The sequence below is a fragment of the Lynx canadensis genome, chromosome B1, assembly GCF_007474595.2.
Source record: "Lynx canadensis isolate LIC74 chromosome B1, mLynCan4.pri.v2, whole genome shotgun sequence".
In the NCBI taxonomy this organism is placed as follows: Eukaryota; Metazoa; Chordata; class Mammalia; order Carnivora; family Felidae; genus Lynx; species Lynx canadensis.
In genome coordinates, this window is record NC_044306.2 from 79,266,606 (window position 1) to 79,290,291 (window position 23,686).

General features: G+C 37.8%; 1 protein-coding gene across 1 annotated transcript in view; it reads left to right on the top strand.

The window, feature by feature from the left end:
• Positions 1 to 23,686, top strand: part of NR3C2 (nuclear receptor subfamily 3 group C member 2) — a 349,492-nt gene that overhangs the window by 232,397 nt on the left and 93,409 nt on the right. Inside the window, exon 4 of the mRNA XM_030312947.2 lies at positions 14,363 to 14,479. Coding sequence (XP_030168807.1) covers positions 14,363 to 14,479 — 117 coding nt within the window. The remainder of the gene's footprint in view (positions 1 to 14,362; positions 14,480 to 23,686) is intronic.

Sequence of the window (23,686 nt, forward strand, 5' to 3'; positions counted from 1 at the left end):
AACCATCAGATTTGTTAATGGTTTTGGGCATGTAACAAATTATTGAGCAGTGAATCTTTCAGATGGTGATAAATATTAAACTATTTTATTACTGCCCGCTCTTAAACTCTCTTGTAGTTTCAAGGTGTGAAAAAGAAAACTACATTTCACATGACATGGTAAGTGTGACAATAAAATTTTAAAGGAAAATAAGATTCTTTGGTGAAATCTCTTTGACAGATTGTTTTTAATAGGAAAACAAAAACAATAACAGAAAAGGATCTAAACTTGACTGTCATCAAGAGGTTTGCACCATGACATTTGGGTTCTCACATGACCATATGCTCTGGGTTCCCTGCCTTTTAACATGTTGCAGGTCTGGGGAGTCAGGAATCAGGGAGCAAGATTCCATGGAAGTAGATGGAGAAAGAGCCGTAGGATAGGATCTTTGTTACAGGATTCACACAGAGGGAGCTCATGTGGTATCATATCCCTGTTGTTGAGATCTTAGTCTCAGGGACTCTGGTGTTGGATTTTCTCTTCATCTCTAAGAACCCTGTGAACTAGCACCATGTTTCCCCACCTGGATTCTGAACAAACTAAGAAATAAAGCAATAGTTGATGGTAGGTAAAATATCAGCTTGTGGGGGGTGGGGGGAATAAATAAGTTGAAAGATGTGGCTTAAGAGCAAAAAAAGGAGGACTGCTACCTGAGACACAGAATTAGAGACAGGTGCAGGCAAACGCTGGATCAGGATATGCTTCCTCAAGGCTGGAGGCTGCACGCTGAGGGAGTTCTCCCCCAAGGGGAAGATGCTGAGGCAAAGAAGTCAGATTTATTCTTCTCAGACTTACCAAGGCAGAGTGAGTAAAGGAGAAAGAGACGGCCGGAAGTGTGACGTCTATAGAGCAGTCTCCCCTGGAAGGAAATATCAATGAGGGAGGGACGGGAGTGTTCCTCTCTGGAAGGCGCAACCTGAACGCCAGGCACAGCTTCTTTGGGGGGTGGTGAAAAGGGATCTGGGTGCTGAGGCAGGGGAGGAGGTCATGTTCAGTGTGTCCTTACTTTCTCCAGTCCCCCATTTGTAGAGGGCTATGTTCCCCAAGTGTCATGATAAGTCAGTTTCTCAAAATGTAGAACTTGGGACATTCTGTTAGATCTAGAATCACTTTAATCCCGTCACATTAAATACCTGCTCATCAGATTGAATTCACCTACCTCCTTCTTTGTGTATCTTTTTCAAACATTCATAAAGGTGTTTATAGGTGTTCAAGATGTTCTAAGGGCTTCTAGAACCTGATTCTTTCCACATCTAGTTTTACCTGAGAACTTTAGTGTTTTACTTGATACCAGCCATGCTTATGGCCCAGCTCCCAGGCCATAAGAGAGGATAACAGAAGATAGTGTATTTGTTTTCACATGTAATTAGAGGAGCAGAACATTGCTGGGAATTGAAGGAGATGTGTGTGTCCACAGACACCACTGAATATGAAATTAGTTGAGCCAGAAGCATAAATAGGACTCCTTCCTAAGGTCAAAGCAGAGAGGTATTCGGGAAGATGTGCCACAGGTGCAGCCACAGCCTAGGGCTGAACCTCAGCCAGGATCAGACAGGCAAGGGATACTCACTGCACACCGTGTTACCTGTCTGCAGTTTTAGGATTTCGCAAGGGATGGTATATAATTTGGGACCAGCCTGTGTGCCTGTACCTGCGAAGAGAGATACAAATATACAGTGACCAGTCTTCTGAATTTTTTCCATTTTGTTAAAATAAGCCACCAGACACATTGTCTTTCATGCCGATAATAGCAATAAAATGACCGTAAAAACACCATAACTAAAACACCAGTAAAAATAACAGTCCGGTTTTACGGTATCCGATGCCTCTGGTCCCAGCTTTGCTTACTTTTCCTGAAATAGCAGTAAGTTTTGCTGAGCACATCTTTGAGCTCTGCCTACCCCTGCCTCCCCTTTTTGTTCCCCAGTGGCTCAGTGTCACTTGAATAAGATACATAAGAGTTTCGACTTGAAAGTTTAAGGAGTGAAGGGCCCTAGAAGGCTTTCAGTCAAAAGGATGAGATTATCAGATTTGTGATTCCAAAGGATCACTGCACAGCTCTGTGGATGATGGAGGCTCATGGCTGTGACTGTGTCCTCAGAGGACCCCTGGTTTTCTAGCGAGTGGAGTGCCTCCTGGATCACTGACAGATACAAAATGGGGAGCAGCTCTGGTGCGGGTGGGGGGGGGGTTGGGCAGTGGGGCTTATGTTTATTTCAACCAGAGTCATTCTTCCCTTCATATTCTAAGATACTGAGATCTGTTAGAGTAATTTCTTTTAGACAGCTTTTAAATGAAAGTTTAAGAATCATTTGATTTAGAAGTGGAGACATAGTAGAGGCAGGATAGACTAGTTATAATAATAGTAATATGCAGTGCTATATGATAATAGCAATAATATCATGATAACAGTTACCATTCACCGGATCCTTGCTGGATGCTAGTGGCTGTTCTCAGGACTTTATGTAGTGTATTCGTCTTCCAGATAATTCATGACATAGGCCCTTTGATAATTCCTATTTAACACAGAAGGAAACTGATGTACAGAAAAGTTAAGTAACTTGTCTCAGATCACACAGTAAGCAAGGGTTCAAACTCTGTAATTCAGAAATTTAACCAAGAGAGCTTTGAAATCAAGAGAGAAGGTACTGGTGGACATAGATGGGATTCAGGAGAAACTCGGGAGAGAATCGTCAGGCCCTCATGGCCAATTGAATATTTAGGATTGCAAGGGTTTGCAGGAAGGTGGATGGGATGTAAATCAAGTGTGACCCTGAAGCTTCTAGTTCCAACAGCTAGTTGTAGCTTTCACAGTGGGGGAATATAGGAAGCGCATTATGTTTGGTTTGTGAATATGGAGGATTTGAAGTGTCAGAGACGTTCAGGTAGGGATGTCCTCTGAGTTAGGTGGATGCGTGGGTCTGAAACCCAAAAGAGAGGGCCCAGGAGCCCTCGTAGCATTGACAGCTCCCTGGATGTCCTCTAGTCACCAGAATGTGTAGATATAGCTTGTTCCTTCTCTGGACCCCTGTCTTTCTGGGCTTCAATTGACCAGACCAGTTGCTTCCTGCATATTTAACTGTGTCTCTGCAGTTCCCTGCCCCCATCCTCTGCCTGGGATGCCTGTATGACTGTCCCCTCTGTGTTTCAACTCCACAGCATTCTTCAAGTCTTACCTCTGATGCTTGCTTTCTGCATAAAGCCTTCCTCATCTCTCTCTTCCCAGTATAATCACCTCCTTCTTTAAAGTTCTACCACATCAGGGGCGCCTGGGTGGCTCCTTGGTTAAGCTTCCAGCTCTTTGTTTCAGCTCAGGTCACGATCTCATGGTTTCATGAGTTTGAGTTCCACATCAAGCTCTGTGCTGACAGTGCGGAGCCTGCTTGGGATTCTCTCTCCCTCTCTCTCTGCCCTTTCCCTACTCATGCTGTCTCTGTGTCTCTCAAAATAAATAAACTTAAAAAAAAAAAAAAAGCCGTACCACATGAATCCCACATGATTTACCTTATGAAGTTTCCCTAGCCTCATCCACGCTCTAGAAAGTTCGAGGAGGGAATGGACTATGTTTTGCCTTTAAAATGTGTGCCTACTTACTTTTAAGAGTTTTGATATTGAATGACACTGGAAAACAGATAAAGCAGGTGAGGAGCAACAGTACAAGGCGGTAGTAACTTTCCAGAGTCTTCTACCATGCTTAAGGTCTTGGGCCCCAATCTAGAATTCTTAGCTGAGTTGCAGACCAGATCCCAGCATTTTGTCCTGTGTTTACCCTAAGGATATCGCTCACCACTCTCACATCCTTGCCAGTTTGTTGAGAAAGTCAAGGCTTGAAGATGAGATCAGAGCTGGATGGTATTTGTCTCTTCTCAAGTGGTTTCTGTTCATCTACAGGTCTTCCTCATTCAGTGGTGATATTCTCTTCCCACAGGAAGTTCTTTGCTGATGTATTTAATTAAGAGTTGACTGTGTTTGTTTTTTGGATTTTCAAAATTCTATTTTTATTTATTTATTTATTTATTTATTTATTTATTTATTTATTTATTTATTTATTTATTTAAGACCAAGCTAACCAAAAAAATGATGGGTACCATCACTATCACCATTTGTGTTTTTTTTGTTTTTTGGTTTTTTGGTTTTTACCTTCAGCCTGGCTTTGTGCTTCTTGTTTTGTGTATATTAATTGAATCCATCTGACAGCCTACAAAGCAGGTGTTACTGTGTTCACATCATGGATCAGGAAACTGAAGCTCAGAACAGGTTAAGCAAAGTGGCCAAGAATCTCACAGTTCCCTATTGACTGAGGTAGGGTTGGAAGCCAGGTGTGTCTGGATACAAAGCTGTGCCCTTCCCACTGTGTCTCCTTCCCCTGCCCCGCCTTCTATGTTTCCACTCTTTCCTTTCTAGCATTATTGATGCTTTAAGGCAAGACCCATATGTCACCCAATCTGTATTTTCTCATTTGGGACCAGCCCAAGTACAACAAAAACTTGGTTTTTGATTTCAAAGTAATTGAAAATTTTACATGACAATTTTTTTTTTGAGTTCAGTAACTTTTAAAATAATGACATTAAGTTTTAGGCACTTATTGAATTATTCTATAGTTAAAAGCAATACCATAGTTGAAAACAACAGGGGAAAAATGACACTTGATTTTTTTTAATTTTTGAACTCAAACTTTGTTTTTTAAAGTCCATAGGCATTTTCCCTTTGATTTTTGTATTTCTGGTTACTCTGTAAACCCGTGAATTTATATTACATATGTACTAACTAAACTTCCTGGTACCCCCTTCAGATTTACTGTAACCTTGGCAGCTTTCTGTTTGCTAGAATTACTGCCTTTTCTCCAAAAAGCTGCCACTTCTTCAGGCAGGAGGTACGTTGAACTAGTACACACAGATGGATGAGTGACTAAAGTTCCCTGAGCCCTACTGAACAGATTTTCATTCTTAAAACAAGATGCTTTCAGATGCAGATGGCTATGTAATGGCTACAGTTACAGGCAACCTAAGGAATTTCAGTGGCGCATAAAGTGGGTCTCCTGGGGGGAGAATTACTTAGGACCTAGGACACCAAGAAGGCACACTCATCCCCTGTGGGATTCTGACCCTGGTTTAAGTTTTGCCTTTCACAGAAGTCTCTGCTGCTTCCTTGGAAATCCTCAGAGCTCTTTTTCTCAATTGGGGGTGTGTGTGTGTGTGTGTGTGTGTGTGTGTGTGTGTGTGTGTGTTCACAGAAGTCTCTGCTGCTTCCTTGGAAATCCTCAGAGCTCTTTTTCTCAATTGGGGGTGTGTGTGTGTGTGTGTGTGTGTGTGTGTGTGTGTGTGTGTGTGTAGGAGAGTCTGAAAGGTATGATGCTGGAGATAAGGCAGAAAAGATTTATATGCATCTGTCTTTTGTAAGCCAATTACCTAGGAGCCAATAAGGCCTTCTGTGAACATTCATTACTGTGGGTTTGTCTGCATATACAACACACTATATGAACGTGTACATTCTGTATGTTGTACATGACTTAGTTTATCAGAATGATTGCATTCGTTCATTGATCCTTTTATTCAGTAGCAACGATGGGCCAGGTAGTATGCTGTTTGTGCTGTATCTCTACTTTCTCCATTAGCTGGTAGGCTGTTTCTTCACAGAGCCTAGTAGAATGCCATAGATGGATGCTCAGAAATTTTGTACAAAAGTTTTATTTTAAAGAACTATTTTTCTGAATCTTCAAATCCTATCGCATTTACTTGAACCTTCTGTTTCCCTCCATGTTGTGGAAACGTACCTTCTTTTCTTCGGAGAATCCATTACAGTGCTTGCTACCAACTAGCCAGATGGAACGTTCTCAAAATTTTTATGAGGAAAAGTAATCTATTTGAAAATGGTAGGACATTTGCACTTCCCATGTAAGTTTTAATTGATTTCATTTCCTTTTTTTTTTTTTTTTTTCAGTACAGATTCTTGAGTACATGTGCATATGAGTATACTAACCATTGATAAAATAGGCTGTGGGTGTTTGGACTTGGGGGTGGTCACTGGAATACATTATTTATTAAAATAGCCCATAGATGCTTATTTTCTTCTAAAAGGAAATGTAGTACACACTAGTATCTTCTCATTAACATTTGGGAAAGTTCAGCTATTTGTGGAAAGGGCCCTCAACATTATTAAAGTTAATTTGTCCCATAAAAAATAATGTAAATCTAACACTTCAGAGAAGAACTAATACAGAGGCTGAATTTTATGTTCTGGTTTCCCCTTCATGGAGGTAGTCCTCAGTGGTGTTCCCCATCTGTTTCCATCTCTTTGCCTTCTGGGCACAAGGTAGGATTCCATTTCATGCCTCCTTTGTGGTTGAGTGTGATCATTGGACTAAATCTGAGCAGTGAATAGTGAGTGGCCCTTTCTGGGCTGGAGCATTATGTTTCCTAAGTCATATTCTACATCCTCTATAGCATAAGACTCACAATATTCACTATGATGACTCCTCCATCAGCCTGGGGCCCAAAGTGAGAAGACATGGAACAGAATATCCAGCCTATCTGCTCTTGACTAATCCATTAATATCTTTACAAAAAAAGGTACATTTCCATAACATGGAGGGAAATAGAAGCTTAAAGTAAACGGGATATGATTTAAAGATCCAGAAAAATAGTTCTTTAAAATAAAACCAACTTTTGTCTTTGTTGATTTTTTTTCTATTGCTTGTCCTTGCCATTGATTTCTATGCTATATTGCATTCATTCTATTTTGCTTTGGGTTTAGTTTTTATTCTAGCATCTTAAGGTAGAATTCTAGATCATCAATTTTAAATATTTTTTTCTAATATAAGGATATAAAGCTAAAAATTCTTTTGTAAGTACTATAGCTGTATCCAACAAATTTTGATATGTTGAATTTTCATTATCATTCAGTTTGAAATACTCAGTAATTTCCATTTTGATCCCTTTTTTTGTCCCATAAATTATTTAGATGGGTGTTGCTTAATTTTCACATATGTGGGGCTTTTTTAGATATTTTGTTATTGATTTCTAATTTAGTTCCTTTGTGGTCAGAAAACATACTATGCGTGATTTTAATCCTTTTAGAAGTTGACACTGTTTCGTAGCTCAGGATATGCTCAATCTCACCAAATGTTCTATGAGCACTTGAAAAGGACACATGTTCTGTGTAATTGTGTGACTAAATGTTAATCAGGTCAGGTGTTTGATAATATTGTTCAAATCTTCTATATTGTTACTGTTTCTCTAGATAGTGGTTCTGAGAAATTGTTACTGAGAGATGGGTTCTTAAATCTCCAACTGTGATTTTGGATTTATCTTTTCTCCTTTTTTAGTTATGTCAATTTTTGCTTGATTTATTTTGCAACTCTGCTCTTAGGTGCATTTTATATTTAGGATTGTTATCTGTCCATTTAATCATCATGAAATGACTTTGTTTCTTTGTTGATACTCTTTGTCTTAAAGTCTACTTTGTTTGATTTTAATATAGCTACATCAGCTTTCTTATGTTAACATTTTACATTGCATGTATTTTCTCATCTTTTAACCTTCAAACTTCCTGTGCCTATATATTGAAAATGCATCTTAACACATACCTCAGTCTTCTTTTAATTCAGTCCACCATCTTTGACTTCTAATCAAAGTGTATAGACCATTTACATTTAATGTAATTATTTGCTATATTAGATTTATATCTGTTATCTTGGTGTTTGTTTCCCTTTTGTTCCCTCTGTTATTTGTTCCTTGGTTTTTCCTTTACTTTTTGGGTTAAATACTTTATAGTATGCCATTATATATCTCTGCCATCTTTTGAGCCATACTTCTTAGTGTTGTTATTCTAGTGACTGCTTCATGGCAGTCTTGCAGACATTAATATGAATTAGAATCACCTGAAGTGTTATATAAAACATAGATTTCTAGGTTCTGTTCCAGAGTTTCTGAGTTAGTAAGTCTGAAGTGGGCCTGTGAATTTAAATTTAAATTTCTGATAAGTTCTTACGTGATGTTAATGTTGCTTACCCAGGAATTACAGGATGTACTCTTAATTTATCATTGTCTACCTTGAATCAATTTCAGGTATACCATTTTAAGGATAATGTAAGAAACTTAACAGCAGTAGAATTTCATTTATATCCCTCCTTATTTGTGCTATGTTCTCAGGTATTTCTCTCATACATATTTTATAAATCCCATAATACATTTTTATTATTTTTTCTTTAAACAATCATTTGACTTTTAAAGAATTTTTAGAAAGAAAATTTCTTTTACATTTTATCATCCATAATTTCCAGTTCTTGTTTTTCTTTTTGATGCATCCCAATTTCTATCTGGTATCATTTTCTTTCAGCAAAAAGAACTTTTTTTTTTCATATCTTATAATGTAATCCTACTAGCAGCAAACTCCCTTAGCTTTAATTTATACAAAAATGTCTTTATTTCACCTTCATTTTGAGAAATGTTTTCATTGGTTATTCTGAGTTGATGGTCATTAAAGAGATGTTGTCTTGTGTCCTCAATTGCTTTGATACGAAATCATGTATTCCTCTTTTCCTTGTTTCTTTTTATGTAATGTAATTTGTTTTGGCTCTGGCTGCTTATAATTATTTTTATATTTGTTTTTCAGCAACCTAACTGTATTGTGCCATAGTGCTTTTGTTTGTATTTATGTTTTAAAGGGAGCATTTGCTAAGCTTTCTAGATTTGTAAATTTTCATATAGTTTTCTGACCCATTTTCTCTGGGACTCCAACTGCACACATTAAATTGCTTAATGCTGTCCTACAAGGTATTGGTGCCTTGTTCATTTATCCTTTAATCTTTTCTCTTTATGCTTTAGTTGGGGTGATTTATATTTCTTTAATTTTAATAACCCATTTTTGTTTAATGCCCAATATGTTATTAATTTTAACCAATAAATATTTTATTTTACACACTATATTTTTAAGTTCTTGAATATCCATTTGTTTTTATTTGTTTTATAGTTTCCTAACCTCTTCTGATAGTCCACAATTCTTAACTCCTGTTAATGATATTTTCTTATACAATCTGACATATCAGTTTTTAAATCCTTATTTGTTAATTCCGACCTCTGGGTCTGTTTCTATGGACTAATTTTTCTATTGACTTTGGTTCATATTTTTCTGTTTTTAAATATTGTATTCTAGACTTTCTGGAAAATCCAGATCCTGTTATATTTCTCTGAAGAGTATTGAGTTTTCTTCTAGTAGTCAATTAAATTACCCATCACCTTAAACTTGTAGAGCCTTTGCTTTAAACTTCTTTAGGATGATGTGCCTGGGTGGCTCAGTTATTTGAGCATCTGACTTTGAGCCCTGCATCAGGCTCTCTGCTGTCAGCACAAAGTCTGCTTTAGATCTTCTGTCCTGCTCTCTCCCTGCCCCTCCCTGCTGTTTTTTTTTTTTTTTTTTCTTCTTCTTCTTCTTTTCTCTCTCTCTCAAAAGGAAAAAAAAAAACTTTTTTAGGATAGGTCTATTTTGGTTGTTCCTTTAACTGTAGGGTAAATGCCTCAGTCCTGGAATACAGTATTTCCTCTTAAGGCAGGGACCTTCTGGTATTTCAATGGAGAGCCTGAGTTATTTAGTGAGTCCTGATTTAGTGGGATTCAGACTTTTTGTGGTGGGCAGAAGCTGAAATCATCTGCTCAGCCCTTTCAACTTTAAATTCTTTCACCCCTTGACGCTTTGGAGTTTCATGTTCAGTTTAGGGATCAGCCAAAAATTTGAGGAGAGTTCATATGTACATTTTCTCTCCCTCTACCGCCCCCCCCCCCCACCCTCCATGACACTCGTCTTTCCAGAATGACTTCCTTCAACTTCTGGCTGCTCTGGCAGTCCCCAAATCTGTTCTCTGCCTTCTCAAGCCATTAAGACCGAGGATTTTGCTTCGTTTCTATCTACCCTGCACTGAGTAGAACACAAGGCTCTCAAGGAAAGAGCCATTCAGAGGTGAATATTGTTTATGGTGATACTCTTTTTTTCAAGAATCCACTTTCTTCCAGTTTCTGCCTGCTTTTGGTTGCTCCCCATTGCCTTTAAATCTTTCTTTCTCTCCTTTCGTGGACAGTTTATAAGTGTCATTTGTAGGAGGTTCATCTGATTCAAGCTCTTCTGCCACTACCAGAACTGGAATTCTCTCCATAATGGACATGTAATTTCAACGAGAAATCTTTGATTTTTTTCTTAACTGCAGGATTATTCCTGTTCCTTTATAGTCTGACAAAGATACAGCTACTAATTTGCTTGGAGGCCATGTCCTCCAAGCAAAAGTTCTCGGGAAACTTTCAAGTGGACTGTTAATAGTGTCCCCTACTTCCGTTCTGTCTATCTAGTATATCACCTTCAGATTAATGTTTCTAAAACACAGCTCTGGACTTGACATATTGTAAGCAAGATTCTTCATTGATATCCTATAACCTGCCGAATAAAATTTGAGTCCCTTAGCTTATCATCCAAAGCCTCCACTGTCTGGTCCCCAGAACTCTGGTTGTCTGCCCTATCATAGCATCATAGTAGAAAACCATTTACCTGAAAGAGCCTGGGACGTGACTTGCTGAGGATTAGCACTCTTAACACTAGGAGAACATAGTGTTTAAATAGGACATGATTAAAAGTTTTGTAAATCTTCTAGATGCATTCTGTTGTTTTCATTGTGGGTTTTGTTGTTGTTGTTGTTGTTGTTACTACTTTTATGTTTTAATATAGATTCAGGGATGGGACACACATTACATATTTGTGTAGCTACAGTTTAAATCTTTAATGTTTGCACAACTAAAAATATAAATGGCAGGGAATTATCTGAAAACCCTTAAGACATTCCTGCAGCAGTCCCTTACATTGCTCTCATCCTATTTTTGGAAGATGAATTGGTAGCAGTGACCACACTGGTTGGTAGAAACCAAATACACAATTTCAAATATTACTGCAGGAAGGAAATTATCCTGCAGCTATTAATGTAACATGTATTTTTAAGGTGTGTTCACTTTTTTTGAATTCTTATAGAAATATCCCAGCTTAGCACAGAGCCTGCTTGAGATTCTCTCTGCCCCTTCCTCCCGCATGCCTTCTCTCTCTCTTTCTCTCTCTCTCCCTATTTCTCTCAAAATAAATAAGTAAACTTAAAAAAAAGAAATATCCCAGCTTTTGGAAGTTTCTGTTTTTGAACACCCAAAGAATAAAGTCTTCTAGTGTGTATGTAAGTCAGTGGTGGTCATTTCTTACGCATTTTCGTATGCCTACAATCTCAGAGACTTAGTCACAGTTTATTGCACATTCACAGAAACGGAAAGAATCTTAGATTACCCCAACTCCTTATGCAAAATTTTGGCAGCCTTCCACACATAGTGGGTTCCCAATGAATACTTGCTGAATTAAAACCAATTAGGGGGCACCTGGATGGCTCAATCATTTAAGCAACTGACTTTGGCTCAGGTCATGATCTCACGGTTCATGAGTTCTAGCCCTTCAATCGGGCTCTGTGCTCACAGCTTAGAACCTGCTTCAAATCTTCTGTCTCCCAGTTGCTCTTGTTCTCTCTCTCTCTCTCTCTCTCTCTCTCTCTCTCTCTCTCTCTCTCAGAAATAAATAAACATTGAAGAAAACAATTAAAATTACATTTAGTTTTCTCTTTGGACTTTAAAGTTTGTTCGATAGGAGTTACAGATAAAATCTGTGGTTTTGTGTTCAAGTTCACACCATGCAAAAGGCAACACAACTACATGGTGCTGGTTTCCAGTGAAAATAGTGGCTGATAAAGTAGAATACTCCTCATTCAAATAATGTTACTTTGCTTATTGGTTCCAAAGAGTACTTTTAGCATCCTGTTGGACCACCAGTAAATTATATTGCAAGTTGATGTTTAAAAAAGGCTTCTGGCCTTAAGGCACACGGATACTGTCAGCTTTCCTGAATTCTTCCAATTTCACCATTTGGGGAAGCCACTTTACCAGCGCTAGCATGAATTTTTTATTTTGAGTAAATAGCAATAATAATAATTTCCTTCTGTACCGTAGGGTTGTTACAGGGCTTAAATAAGATAGTGCTATAATAGGGCCTTAAACTTTTATTTTAAAATTGGTAACCAGTTACCTAATAATGTATGGCATCACAAAATGTTATATGAATCAGGTATTGTCTTTACCAATGGGTATTGATTGCCTTTGTGTAATTATCTATACCTACTTACACTCCCTAAGAGTCTTCATTTTTTAAAAAAGCCATTAGATTATTATAATGGTAGATTTCCATTTCTTTACTTTGATAGATTTCCCTATTCTAGTACTGTTTATTGTTATTATTACTAAGATTTACCATAATGTTACCGAGAATGTGCTCTAGATTAAATTATTTTAATTACATTAAGCAACACATATTATTTTTATTGAGTATTTACTGTAATTTACTTAGTCTCAACCAAGGGAGCAGGAGAGTCCTAGTCTGAAGGGAGTGCTTTAGAGCTTGTTCACTTCTTTACAGTAATCAGTGAAACCCCTTCTTTCCTTTATCTGCATGTTTTCAATGACCCATGACTCAGTCCTCGGACCTCTTCACTTTTCAGTCTGTGCTCACTCTCTGTATGATCTCATCCAGTCTCATGGCTTAAAATAATGACCACAAGCTGACTACATCTCCAGCCCAGACCTCTCCCTGACACAGACCTGTGCATCTAACTGCCAACTTGACATATCCACTTAGATCCCTCTCAGGCATCTCAAACTTAACACATCCAAAACTGAACTGGGGAAGTTTCACATAAACCACATGCCCTTAAATGGCAGTTCCATTTTTCCTAAGGGTTCAGTCCAAGAATCTTAATGTCTCTAACTCCTGTTTCTCTCTGGTCTATGAGCAGATGCTAACAGTTCTGCCTCTAAGATGCATCTAGATTCTGACCACTTCTCACCACTGTCACTGCTACCACACTGACCAGAACCACCGTCATCTCTCCCCTGGATAGTGGTGATAGCCTCCTACCCCGGATCTCCCTGCATCTGTTGAGTCAGTTGTCAGCATAGCAGCCAGAGTGATCCTGCTAAGTGTAAATCACATCAAGTCATTTCTCTGCTCGAACCTTTCTGTTAACACTCAGAGTAAAAAAGTCCAAGTCTTAAATATGATCTTTACTATGGCCTCATATGATCTGACTCCCATTAGCTCTTTTTCCTTACCTCTTACTTTCTACTCATGCTTTCTACTCTTTCACACTTGGCTGTACCTCAAACATGCCAAGTATCCTCCCCAACCCTACCCTTCCCTCATTCGCTTTTCCCTCTGCCTAGTGTATTTTCTCCCCAAGATGTCCACACAGCGCCTTTATTTCCTTCAGACTTTTATTTAAAGCATCGTTGAGTGAGGTCTTCCCTACTCTTTTTAAAATATCAATATCCTCCCACATCCTCCCACATCTCCACCATGTTATTTGCCCCTTCTCTTCATGTCCCCCTAGCACTTAACTGTCCAACATTTGTGTATTTTACCTAATTACCTTGTCTGTTGACTCTCTCCTCCTAATTGAATGAAAGTTAATGATAGCAGGGACTTCTGACTGCCTTTCTCATTGCTATATCCTCAGTGTTTGTTTGTTTTTAAGTTTATTTAAGTAATTCTACACCCAAGATGGGACTCAAACTCACAAACTCAAGAGTTGCATGATCTTCTGACTGAGCCAGCCAGGCACCCCTCTCCTCAGTGTTTCTAATAGTGCCTGGTACTTATTTTTGAAATTAATAAATGAATAATAGAACTAGGCTACAGTTTTACATTTTGCCAGCAGATGCCTCTCGCTAAGCATATTCCCACATCCGAATGTTTGAAGTTACAGTTTGGTCCACGGTATGAAATAGTTAAACATTTGCAGTTGTATAATTTAAAAGTCTTCCCACTGAAATCACACGTGTAAATGGTGGGCAGGCATAGCTTAAACAACTGCAAGAGGGCCTTCGAATAATTCACTTTGCTGCTGCTGTGATATCTGAATGAAAGTTGCACCATTGCCTGTGAGGGCTTGTGTAGCTATCAAAAATTTCAGAGAGAGGGAACGTGGCTATACGTATATGAGAGTTGGAAATAAATGTAGTATTAATCTTATCTGTAATGTAAAGTCTATTATGTTATGTTATTTTAAAGTGACTCTGTTATGTCTGTGTTAGGTTAAAGTGAGCATTCCTATGTCTGTATTATCTGTAAATCATATTTCTCATCTATTTTTTAAAAGAAATTTCAAGGCAGGAAAGATGAAGTTTCATATTCTGATTATACATATTAGTACTTTATATTAGTGTAGTAGTCTTTGTTTTAACAATTTTTTTTTTTTATTCAGGGCAACACAACTATTTATGTGCTGGAAGAAATGACTGTATCATTGATAAGATTCGACGAAAGAATTGTCCTGCCTGCAGACTTCAGAAATGTCTTCAAGCTGGAATGAATTTAGGAGGTAAGTCTTGTGTTTTTAGTTAAATAAAAATTGTTAAGATGGAAGCTCTGTATACTCCCAAAATTTAAGATGAAGCTAACATGGAGCAAAGATTTCTAAAGATCTTAACAAGTTCTATACTCATGCTAAAACATTTTAGTATTTCTTTCTTAGCAGCAGTTAAAAAAAAGTATGTTATGTGGCTGTAGTCCTAGTGAAGTTTTCAACCCTGAGTTTGCAAAGGTTTCAAAAACTGGGAACATAACCAAAACCAACACAAAAATGAATGACTTTTTATATAAAACCATAACTAACAGTTTTTATTACAATGTCTGTTTAGAAATAAGCCCTATATGTGATAACACTAATCAGATATGAATACATTTCTAACTCTAAGAATAAATGTAATAAAGGAAGACCTGTATTTAAACAAAAAACAAAAACAAAAAAAACTTTGAAATATCACATGAACCTGCCAAAAGGGGGGTAGGATGGGTGGTGGGGATGGTAAAAGACTTGAACCAAACACAAAAGTATACAGTGTCCATGAATGGGAAGGTCCAGTGTGCTAAAGGTATCAGTTTTCCCTGAATTAATTTATGCATGTAACACAGTCCTAACTAAATTACCAATTGGTGATTCTAAGTTCTTAAACAACAAGCAACAAAATTCTGAAAAAGATAAATAGTAAGGGCAACTAGCTGTACCAAATAATAAAGCATATGATATAGTCATTAAAATGGTCTGTTTACTGATTGTAAGATCAACAGAAAGTCAAGAAAAAAATTAACATGAGATTTTTGTATATAGTAAATTTGGCATTCCAGATCAGTGGTAAAAGGATAAATTATTCAACAGAAATTATTGTGACAACTGGGAAGCAATCTGGGAAACAAGAAAGTTGAATCCAAACTCAGAATCTCCACCCAAATAAATTGTAGTCTTTCAAAGTTTTAAGCTTGGAAATATAACCATAGAAGTACGAAAGGAAAACATGGATATTTCTTTAATACTCTTCAAGTGGAGAAGACCTTTGTAAGTGTAAAACTCAGAAGCTATTAAAGAAAAGAATTGAGGAAATCAACACTATTTACAAATCAAATATTGCTTCAAAGGCAAATAATAAATAAGAAGCTGGGAAAAAGTACTTGCGACTTATAGACAAAGGGTTTATTTCTTCATAAAAAGCTCCTACAATTTCATAAGAAAAAGAGAGTTCCTATAAAAAATGAGATTGAACAGAACACTTATAGACAAATACAATCGGTACTTGAAACACATGAAAAGAGTCTCAGTCTAACCATAATAAGAGAAACGCAAATTTAAGATATTTTTTACAAATGTCAAAAATAAAACATGTTTTTGATATATTGTTTGATGATATAGAAATAAAGTAAAATTCAGTGGTGATCTTATGCATTTGAGGTGGAAATAAGGTGATACAGCCCCTATGGAGAGGAATTTCGCTATTTCAGTAAAATGGTAAACATTTGACTCAATAACTCCACTTTGAGGAATTTATCCTAAGTATATTTTTGCAATTAAGACATGATAAATTCATAAAATAGTCATTATAACATTGTTGACCATCAGAAATACATTATTCATGTGGTCAAGATTGATTAAATAAATTACAGATACTCTTCAGACATTAATAAGAATAAAGGAAGCTCTATATGGATTGATCTCCAAAATATTGTTTAGTGAAAAAAATCAGGTTGCAAAATAGATGTTTTGTCTACTACTAGTGGTATATCCGTTTCAGAAAAAGAATATATATTGTATCGAACATTTCTGGAATAGTATACAAGAAACAAGAAACTGGTCATGTTGTCTCAGTAGAAGGGATTGGGTAGCTGAGAGACAAGGATAGGAAGGAGAATTACTGTCATTGTATTTTCTTCCGTGTCTTTGAATTTTGTATTCTGTTTAATGCATGTGTTATGTACACATGTTGCCTAATTAAAAGAAATAAAGTAATTTGAAAAAGAAATCAAATGAGACTTCATCCTTCTTTGCTTTGATAAATGAACCAATAGGCTGCTAGTCGGGACTGGTGAGTAAAATGGCAGGATGGAGAGCAGAGAGACTTTTAGAAATCCAGAGGAGTATGGACTGTGGCCAGCTGAGACTGCTCATGTCAGACTGTGGCCTGAATATGTGACACAGTAGCTCAGCCAGAGAGGCTCTTGCTGGTTAAGAGGATGGGCTCTGGAGCCAGAATGCCTGGGTGGGAATCCAGCTACTTCTTGACCGTGTAACCTCAAGGGAGCTACCACCTTTTCTGTGCCCATGTTTCCTTATCTTCAACTTGTAGTGATCAGCATGTCTGCCTCATAGACTGTGATGAAGATTGAATGAGTCAGTGTGCAAAGAAGAGAAAGCACTCAGTGCATGTTCAGTGGGTGGAGGTAATGCTCATTGTGATTTCCATAGCGCCTTCACACATGATCCGAATGATATTATTGCCCCATGTTTTGGTGATGGTGAACCTCAGGTGCCCAGAGAGGCTAAGTGACTTGCCCAGACATGTCACAGCCAGTAAAATGGTCTTACATCTCTAGACTTGTGGTCTGGTGTTTCTAGTAACCACACTGTTCCCTTTTTCTGTTATCTGAATCAGTGCAAATGTGGCACAAAAGATCACCTTCTTACGCGTGTGAGTGAGAATCAGGAGAAATGAATCATTTAAAATCTAGATGGCACAAGGGTACAGCCATTGGTTATAAAATAAACTCTGAATCAATTTTGTAAAATCCAACATCTGAATCTAAATATACATAAACACAACTGAAGTATCTTTTAAAGTGTCTATATGTAAATTTTATATAACTTACAAATATTTACAAATATTGTAAAACTTTACTATGTAAATATTCCTATAAATATTATATAACCCATTCTATAAAATATAAGTACTATTAGTTACTATAACAAAATAACCATATCTATAATTCCCTACCTCATAGTGTATTGTTAAGAATGAACTGAGCCCATTTATAACCTTTAAAACAGGGTTTCTCCCCATGGGGGAGGGGAAGGAAAAAAAAAAGAGGTTAGAGTGGAAGAGAGCCAAAGCATAAGAGACTCTTAAAAACTGAGAACTGAGGGTTGATGGGGGGGTGCCAGGGAGGGGAGGGTGGGTGATGGGTATTGAGGAGGGCACCTTTTGGGATGAGCACTGGGTGTTGTATGGAAACCAATTTGACAATAAACTTCATATATTGAAAAAATAAATAAATAAAACAGGGTTTCTCAGCCTCTGCACTGTTGACATTTTGGGCCAGGTAGTTCATAATAAGGAACCGTCCTATGCATTGGTATATCGGCATCCCTGGTCTGTACCTACCAAATGCTGATAGCAACCTCTTCTCCCCAAGTTGTGATAACCAAAAATGTTTCCAGACTTCACTAAATGTACCCTGGGTGGCATTAAAACCCGCTGGTTTAGCTATAATAATAAATAATTGTAAGCACTATTCAGTTGTGAGATATTTTCTGCTAGAATGTAAATTCCATCAGGGGAAGAATTTTTGTCTATTTTGTTCATTGCTTTTTCCCCAGTAACTAGAACAGTGCCTGGCACAAAGTAGGTGTTCAGTAACCATTTATTGAATTAATTGAATGAATGATTAACTGGCATTTTTGAAGGCTTCTGTGTTCTCAGCATTTTGCTAAGACTTTATATGTGTCATCCTTTTTAAACCTCACATAACATATGCGATACATACTTTTAATCTGTCCATTTTGGAAGTGAGTTCATGGAGGCACAGAGAGGTTAAAGGAGTGGCTTAAGGCCACAGGGCCAGGGGATGGCAGAGCCAGAACTCAAATCTCTGTCCCTGGCACCAAAGCCTGTACCCAGTGTCACTCTGCTGTATGACATAGGTCCGCTATTTGTAGATTGGCATTTTTATTTATTTTTTTAATGTTTGTTTGTTTTTGAGGGAGACAGAGCGTGAGGGGTGGGGAGGGGCAGAGAGAGAGGGAGACACAGAATCTGAAACAGGCTTCATGCTCTTGGGTTGTCAGCGCAGAGCCCGACGCGGGGCTTGAACCCACAAACTGTGAGATCATGACCTGAGCCACCCAGGAGCCCCTGTAGATTGGCATTTTTAAAATAGCCCAGATTATCTATTAATGGCAGCAGCAGCACCCTGCTTTTTTAATTGTGTCTGTAATGATCTGTAAGTGAGGTTTGGCACAGTACCGAATATAGAATTCACATAGTTTGTTGTTGGTTTCTGTGTATGAGGCATAGGTTTTGTGAATTTTGGTAAAACATTTTACTAGAGAGAAAGCATATTTTGAATATCGAGGTCATTGCAAGTAGTGAGTCAAAAATGGGCAGAGTAGGAAATAATATTTATGAAAAATACTCTTTTCTTCAGATTCGAGTTATAACTTAACCATTTCTGGCTCAGAGATTAAATCCTTAACTTTTATTAAGTGTCGAGTTGCAGTGACCTACATTGTAATCTTTCTTTTTCTTTTATAATTTATTTTGAAGCCTTGCTTTTAGTTTCAATTTGGGCAATAGGAAATGTGAGCAATTTTATCATCTTCAAAAAGGATAATGTAAAGTTTAACCTTTTAATGTGAAGCAATCTTAAAAATGTGAGTTAAGTGAAACCTTTTTACACATGTTCCAATCTCACCCGTTGTCCTAATGAAGCAGGACTGTGCAGTTTCTTTTGATCCACCCTTCTTCCCCGCTACCTCTCTTGGGGGATAAGGCAGCTGCCAACCCAGTGTACTATTTGGCCGGCATTTTGTGTCGGTGAGTGGTCATCACTCTGGGAACAAAATTAGCCTTCCCCTTCTGAAGACTTCAGGAATCCAAAATACTTGACAACGGTTTTTTTCCTAGCTTATCATCTGGTTAGTGTATAATCCTAACTGTGTCCCCACACTAGCATCTACCTTAGAAAGTGGGAGGAAGGAAGAACAAGTCGATTTTTATGTCTCGGAAGTTAAAGCCAGAAAATGTGCCTCTTCCCTTTTCTCTAGATCCACTCCCTCCTTCCTACCACAAGTACCATTCCTTTTCCTTAAAATCCTGCTGCGCTTTAGGCTGCATGCAAAGGAAAATATAGCAGAAGATGTGAGAATGTCAACAGAGAAATTGAAAGGAAAATAACAGCTTTTCTGGCCCCAAGCTGGGCCTGCCATGCTTGCTCTAGCCCCTATCAGTAGATCTAAAAAAGTCTTGGTTCCATATGCATGAGAATTTACTGCTTTACATAGCTTTCTCCAAAGAATTAATCACTTTTACATGCCAGTGTTCTGATGAGGATGATCTATATACATGTCTTTGAGAGCTTCTCCTAAAATGCATAAAATATCATTAAAGCCAAGTGGCCCTCAGACCAAGAGTAAGTTTTGAGGAGCACTTCACTTGACTGCACTCTGGCCATGGCATATAGAGGAGATCTTCAAGATTTTTCTATTCCAGTCCTCCCATTTACAGAAGAGGAACTTGGAATCTAAGATCATATCATCAGAGACTTAAAAAATGCAACGTAAGAATTCTAATTCCGTTGTCTTCCCTCTTTTCCAGAACCCACCCCTCTCTTATTTCATTTCTCATTAAATAGGCTAAGTCCCCTTTCACTTTCCTTTAATGAAGCCTCTAAAACATTAAAATCTTGTTCCCTGTAGCTTTAGAAATGTAGACTTTACAAACCACAGGGCATTTCTAATCTGGGTTCCAATTTACTTCCAGCGCCTATCCGCAGCTTTCCTTAATGCCAGCAATCACTCTCACTGGGTTTAGCCAGAGCCTTCCTTTAAAGGGTGGCCATATCAGGCAGGGCTACCTCTTCCTCCTGGAATGGATCATGTCATGTGAGAAGAGAGGGATGTCAGACACAGGAAGCAGTAGCAACAGTAGACATGATGGTTGCTTTCTGGAGACAGGAGGCAGCTCAGTGAAAAAGGAAGGGAAGCAAGATGCTGACACTAGCAGTGTTCAAAGATACACTCTCGTATATTACTGATGAGGATGGAACCAAAGAGAGGAAAATCTGTAAATTAAAATTCATCCACATAATGCAATATTAATCAGCCAATAAAATTATGGCAATGAAAATTCAAAGCAATATAGAAACTTTCTAAAAAAAGTAATAATGAAAAATTAGCATGCAAAATTATTAAAATTTTACTTATTCTATGATTCTAGCTATATAGGAAAAGACTTGGAGGAGTCAAGAGACTGAGGAAGAAATGTTCAAGTACCAAAAGTGGTTGTGTCTTGTTTTTAATAATATGAACGTTTTATAATAAAACTTTAAAAATAGAGTTCACAATTTTGAACTAAAAAGAAGGGAAACGTAAGAATAATACTGCTACTGAGCAGACGAAGTAAAGAATTCTACAGATAACCAAAGGAGTTTTCCCTGAACAGAAAGGAGGAAAAGGGGGAAGGAGACTAGAGACATCAGTAAATCAGTCTCCTGCTGTGAAATGCTGTGAGAACTGAAATGGAGAAGTGGGTGAAAAACAAAAGACCCAAAGATCCTAGAGTGACAGAATCATAACTGATTCTCCAAGAAAAAGGATCTTTTCTACTTGAGGTAAATTGGCTTTACCTGCCAGCAACTTTTGGTCACCTGCAAAACTCACACGCGGTGTGGGTCTGGTGAGAGAAGTTATAGGATCAACGCCAGTGAAGAGTAGGTTTAATATCTGAAATCCAATAAGGAAAACAATTTTTATATCTTTAAGGGTCTCCTGAGGCAGGATATGCAGTAGTCTGTATAAGTTTAGAAAGCCCAAGTGTACTGAGTTTTATGAAGAAATACCATTGCTTGGATTTTTTTTTCTTTCCAATTCCTCTTGCTTGGAGACAATAAGAATTTCAGTGGGACTTTTGAACAGTAAAGTGCAGAGGGAAATAACACATTTTTATAAATCAGTGAAAGTATGGTTTTTGAATCTTCACGTATAAGTTACGCCATATTCATTTTCTTAGTAATATGACTTGAGTTAAACAACTGGTATTTTTACCTTGCAAAATTTCAAAGAGGAAAGTTCAGGATTGGTCCCAAAGCAGACACAATTTCAAGATTTACTATTTTTCTTCATTTCTGAGACTTTTTTTCCTTCCAAAGTTTACCTATTATGATTATAATTTGCGATCAGTATGTGCATTTAATTTTTATTAGTTTTTTTTTTTTAAACTCTTAATTATATTGGTGTCTTATTTGGTGACAGATGACATCTTAGCAATAGAAACATTCGATTCAAAGATTCGTCCCTCCTAAGAACATACACATTTGTAGGCACATACTCATGTCTGGGTGGGCTTACCCAGGTAGGCCGCTTTTCTTGGATCTTTTAAAATATATGACCCAGAGATGTTTGGGAAGTTCTGCTTGGTATACAAAGGCCCCTTGTTACTTCCATGCATCCTTTAACTTTTTTGTTTGCAGTCTGTCCTGGTAGGTTGTCATCCCTTCTACTTAATGGGCAGGAGAGCTTAGCCTTTCTGACCTTTTGGGGCCAGGATAGCTTGTCACTGGCCCTGGTGATCTCCAGAGACCTGGCATCAGAGCCAGCCTCTCTCCTTCTGGGCACCACCTCGGATGTACGGTCCTCTTTTGTCTGGACTCCAGCAGCCTTCCAATTCCACACACTCAGTGCTGTTTTCTGTAATACATGATTGTTTTCTAACTCTCTGATAAACTGTGGGGAGCTTTTGTTTTTGCTCTGTTCGCAGTGCTTCCTATTGTTGCACTCTTTGAAAAGTTACTTCAGATGATAGAGGTTTATTTTTATTTTTATTTTTATTTTTATTTTTATTTTTATTTATTTTTGAGAGAGAAGAGAGAGAGAGAGGGAGACACAGAATCTGAAGCCAGCTCCAGGCCCTGAGCTGTCAGCACAGAGCCCAATGCAGGGCTCAAACTCACAGACCATGAGATACGACCTGAGCCAAAGTTGGACACTTAACCAACTGAGCCACTCAGGCACCCCAGATGATAGAGTTTTATTATAAGAATATTGATAATTTCACAATTAGTCATTGGGAAATACTGGGATGTTGCTTGGGACACATCAGGTTTCAATTTCTAGGGTTTTCTCTTAGATTTGTTTTCCTCTTTTTTTGGCTTCTTTTCAAGCAGGAAGCTCTCTCCTCCCTCTGTTGGTGTTTTTGCTTACTCATTATTTTCATTATACTTGTTTCTAGGCACTACCTTCTGTACCCCTTAGCTTCATTGTCATCTGAGTGTCCTGGAGTCAAACTTCCAAGAGAGGGTCTGGGCTGATTGGTTGGTCAACTATCAGAATGGAGCTTCTGATTGGGTGGAATCCTCCAGAGGATATAGACACATGGCTGCCTTTGCCTCTGCTGCCCCTACCTTAGCCAGGCTGGTGTGGCAGGTTATAGATCCCTGTGCTGCAAAGTTCGATGATCTTTGACGAGAAAGATTTTGATCCCATTTTTCAGGAAGGAGCTATAAGTATAGATAGCAATCAGAGTATAATAGACTCAATGTAAACTCATTAAACAGTTACAATTAACTGTTAATTGTAGAGAATCCCTTAAATCATAGTAATTTTTTCAACACCCTGATTTTTATTCACATGTTATAAGTTACCCATATATTTAAAAGTAAAACATTTGTTTTTAGCAAGCAAATTGGCAAAGGAAAACAATAACTTCATGATCTTGGAAAAAACTACTAAGGCTTTATTTTGGAGTTCAGGGCTTTTTGATATAGCTCTTCAGAAAACACACACACACAGACACATACACACACACACACACACATACACACACACACAACATAAATAAAGCAAATCTTAATTTAAAAAAAATCACCAGTTAATGCATAAGGTAGACATTTTCTTGTAAAACATCTCTATACTAAGATAGTTCTCTGTCCCTACATGCCACGCTCTGGACAAAGGATGAGCTCTAGGATCATGGGAAGGGTAGGGAATGAGGGCTAAGGAAATATTAGGGAAGAAGATGAAACCACTTAAAATTAGGCATCATAGGTTTACCATACTCAGTCAACTTAGAAAGGGTGCTCAGTCATTGTAGCTAAAGTCCCTGTCTGTTCTCTAGGATTCATTGCACTGTCTACCTCAAATTCTGATTTCCCACAGTGAAAATCTTGAATTCATTTACTTTTAATTAACAGGCATGTCCACTAAGGAATATAATTTAATCTTTTTCATTTGAAAACCTAGAGACTAATGATCATCTGCTTGTTGCCT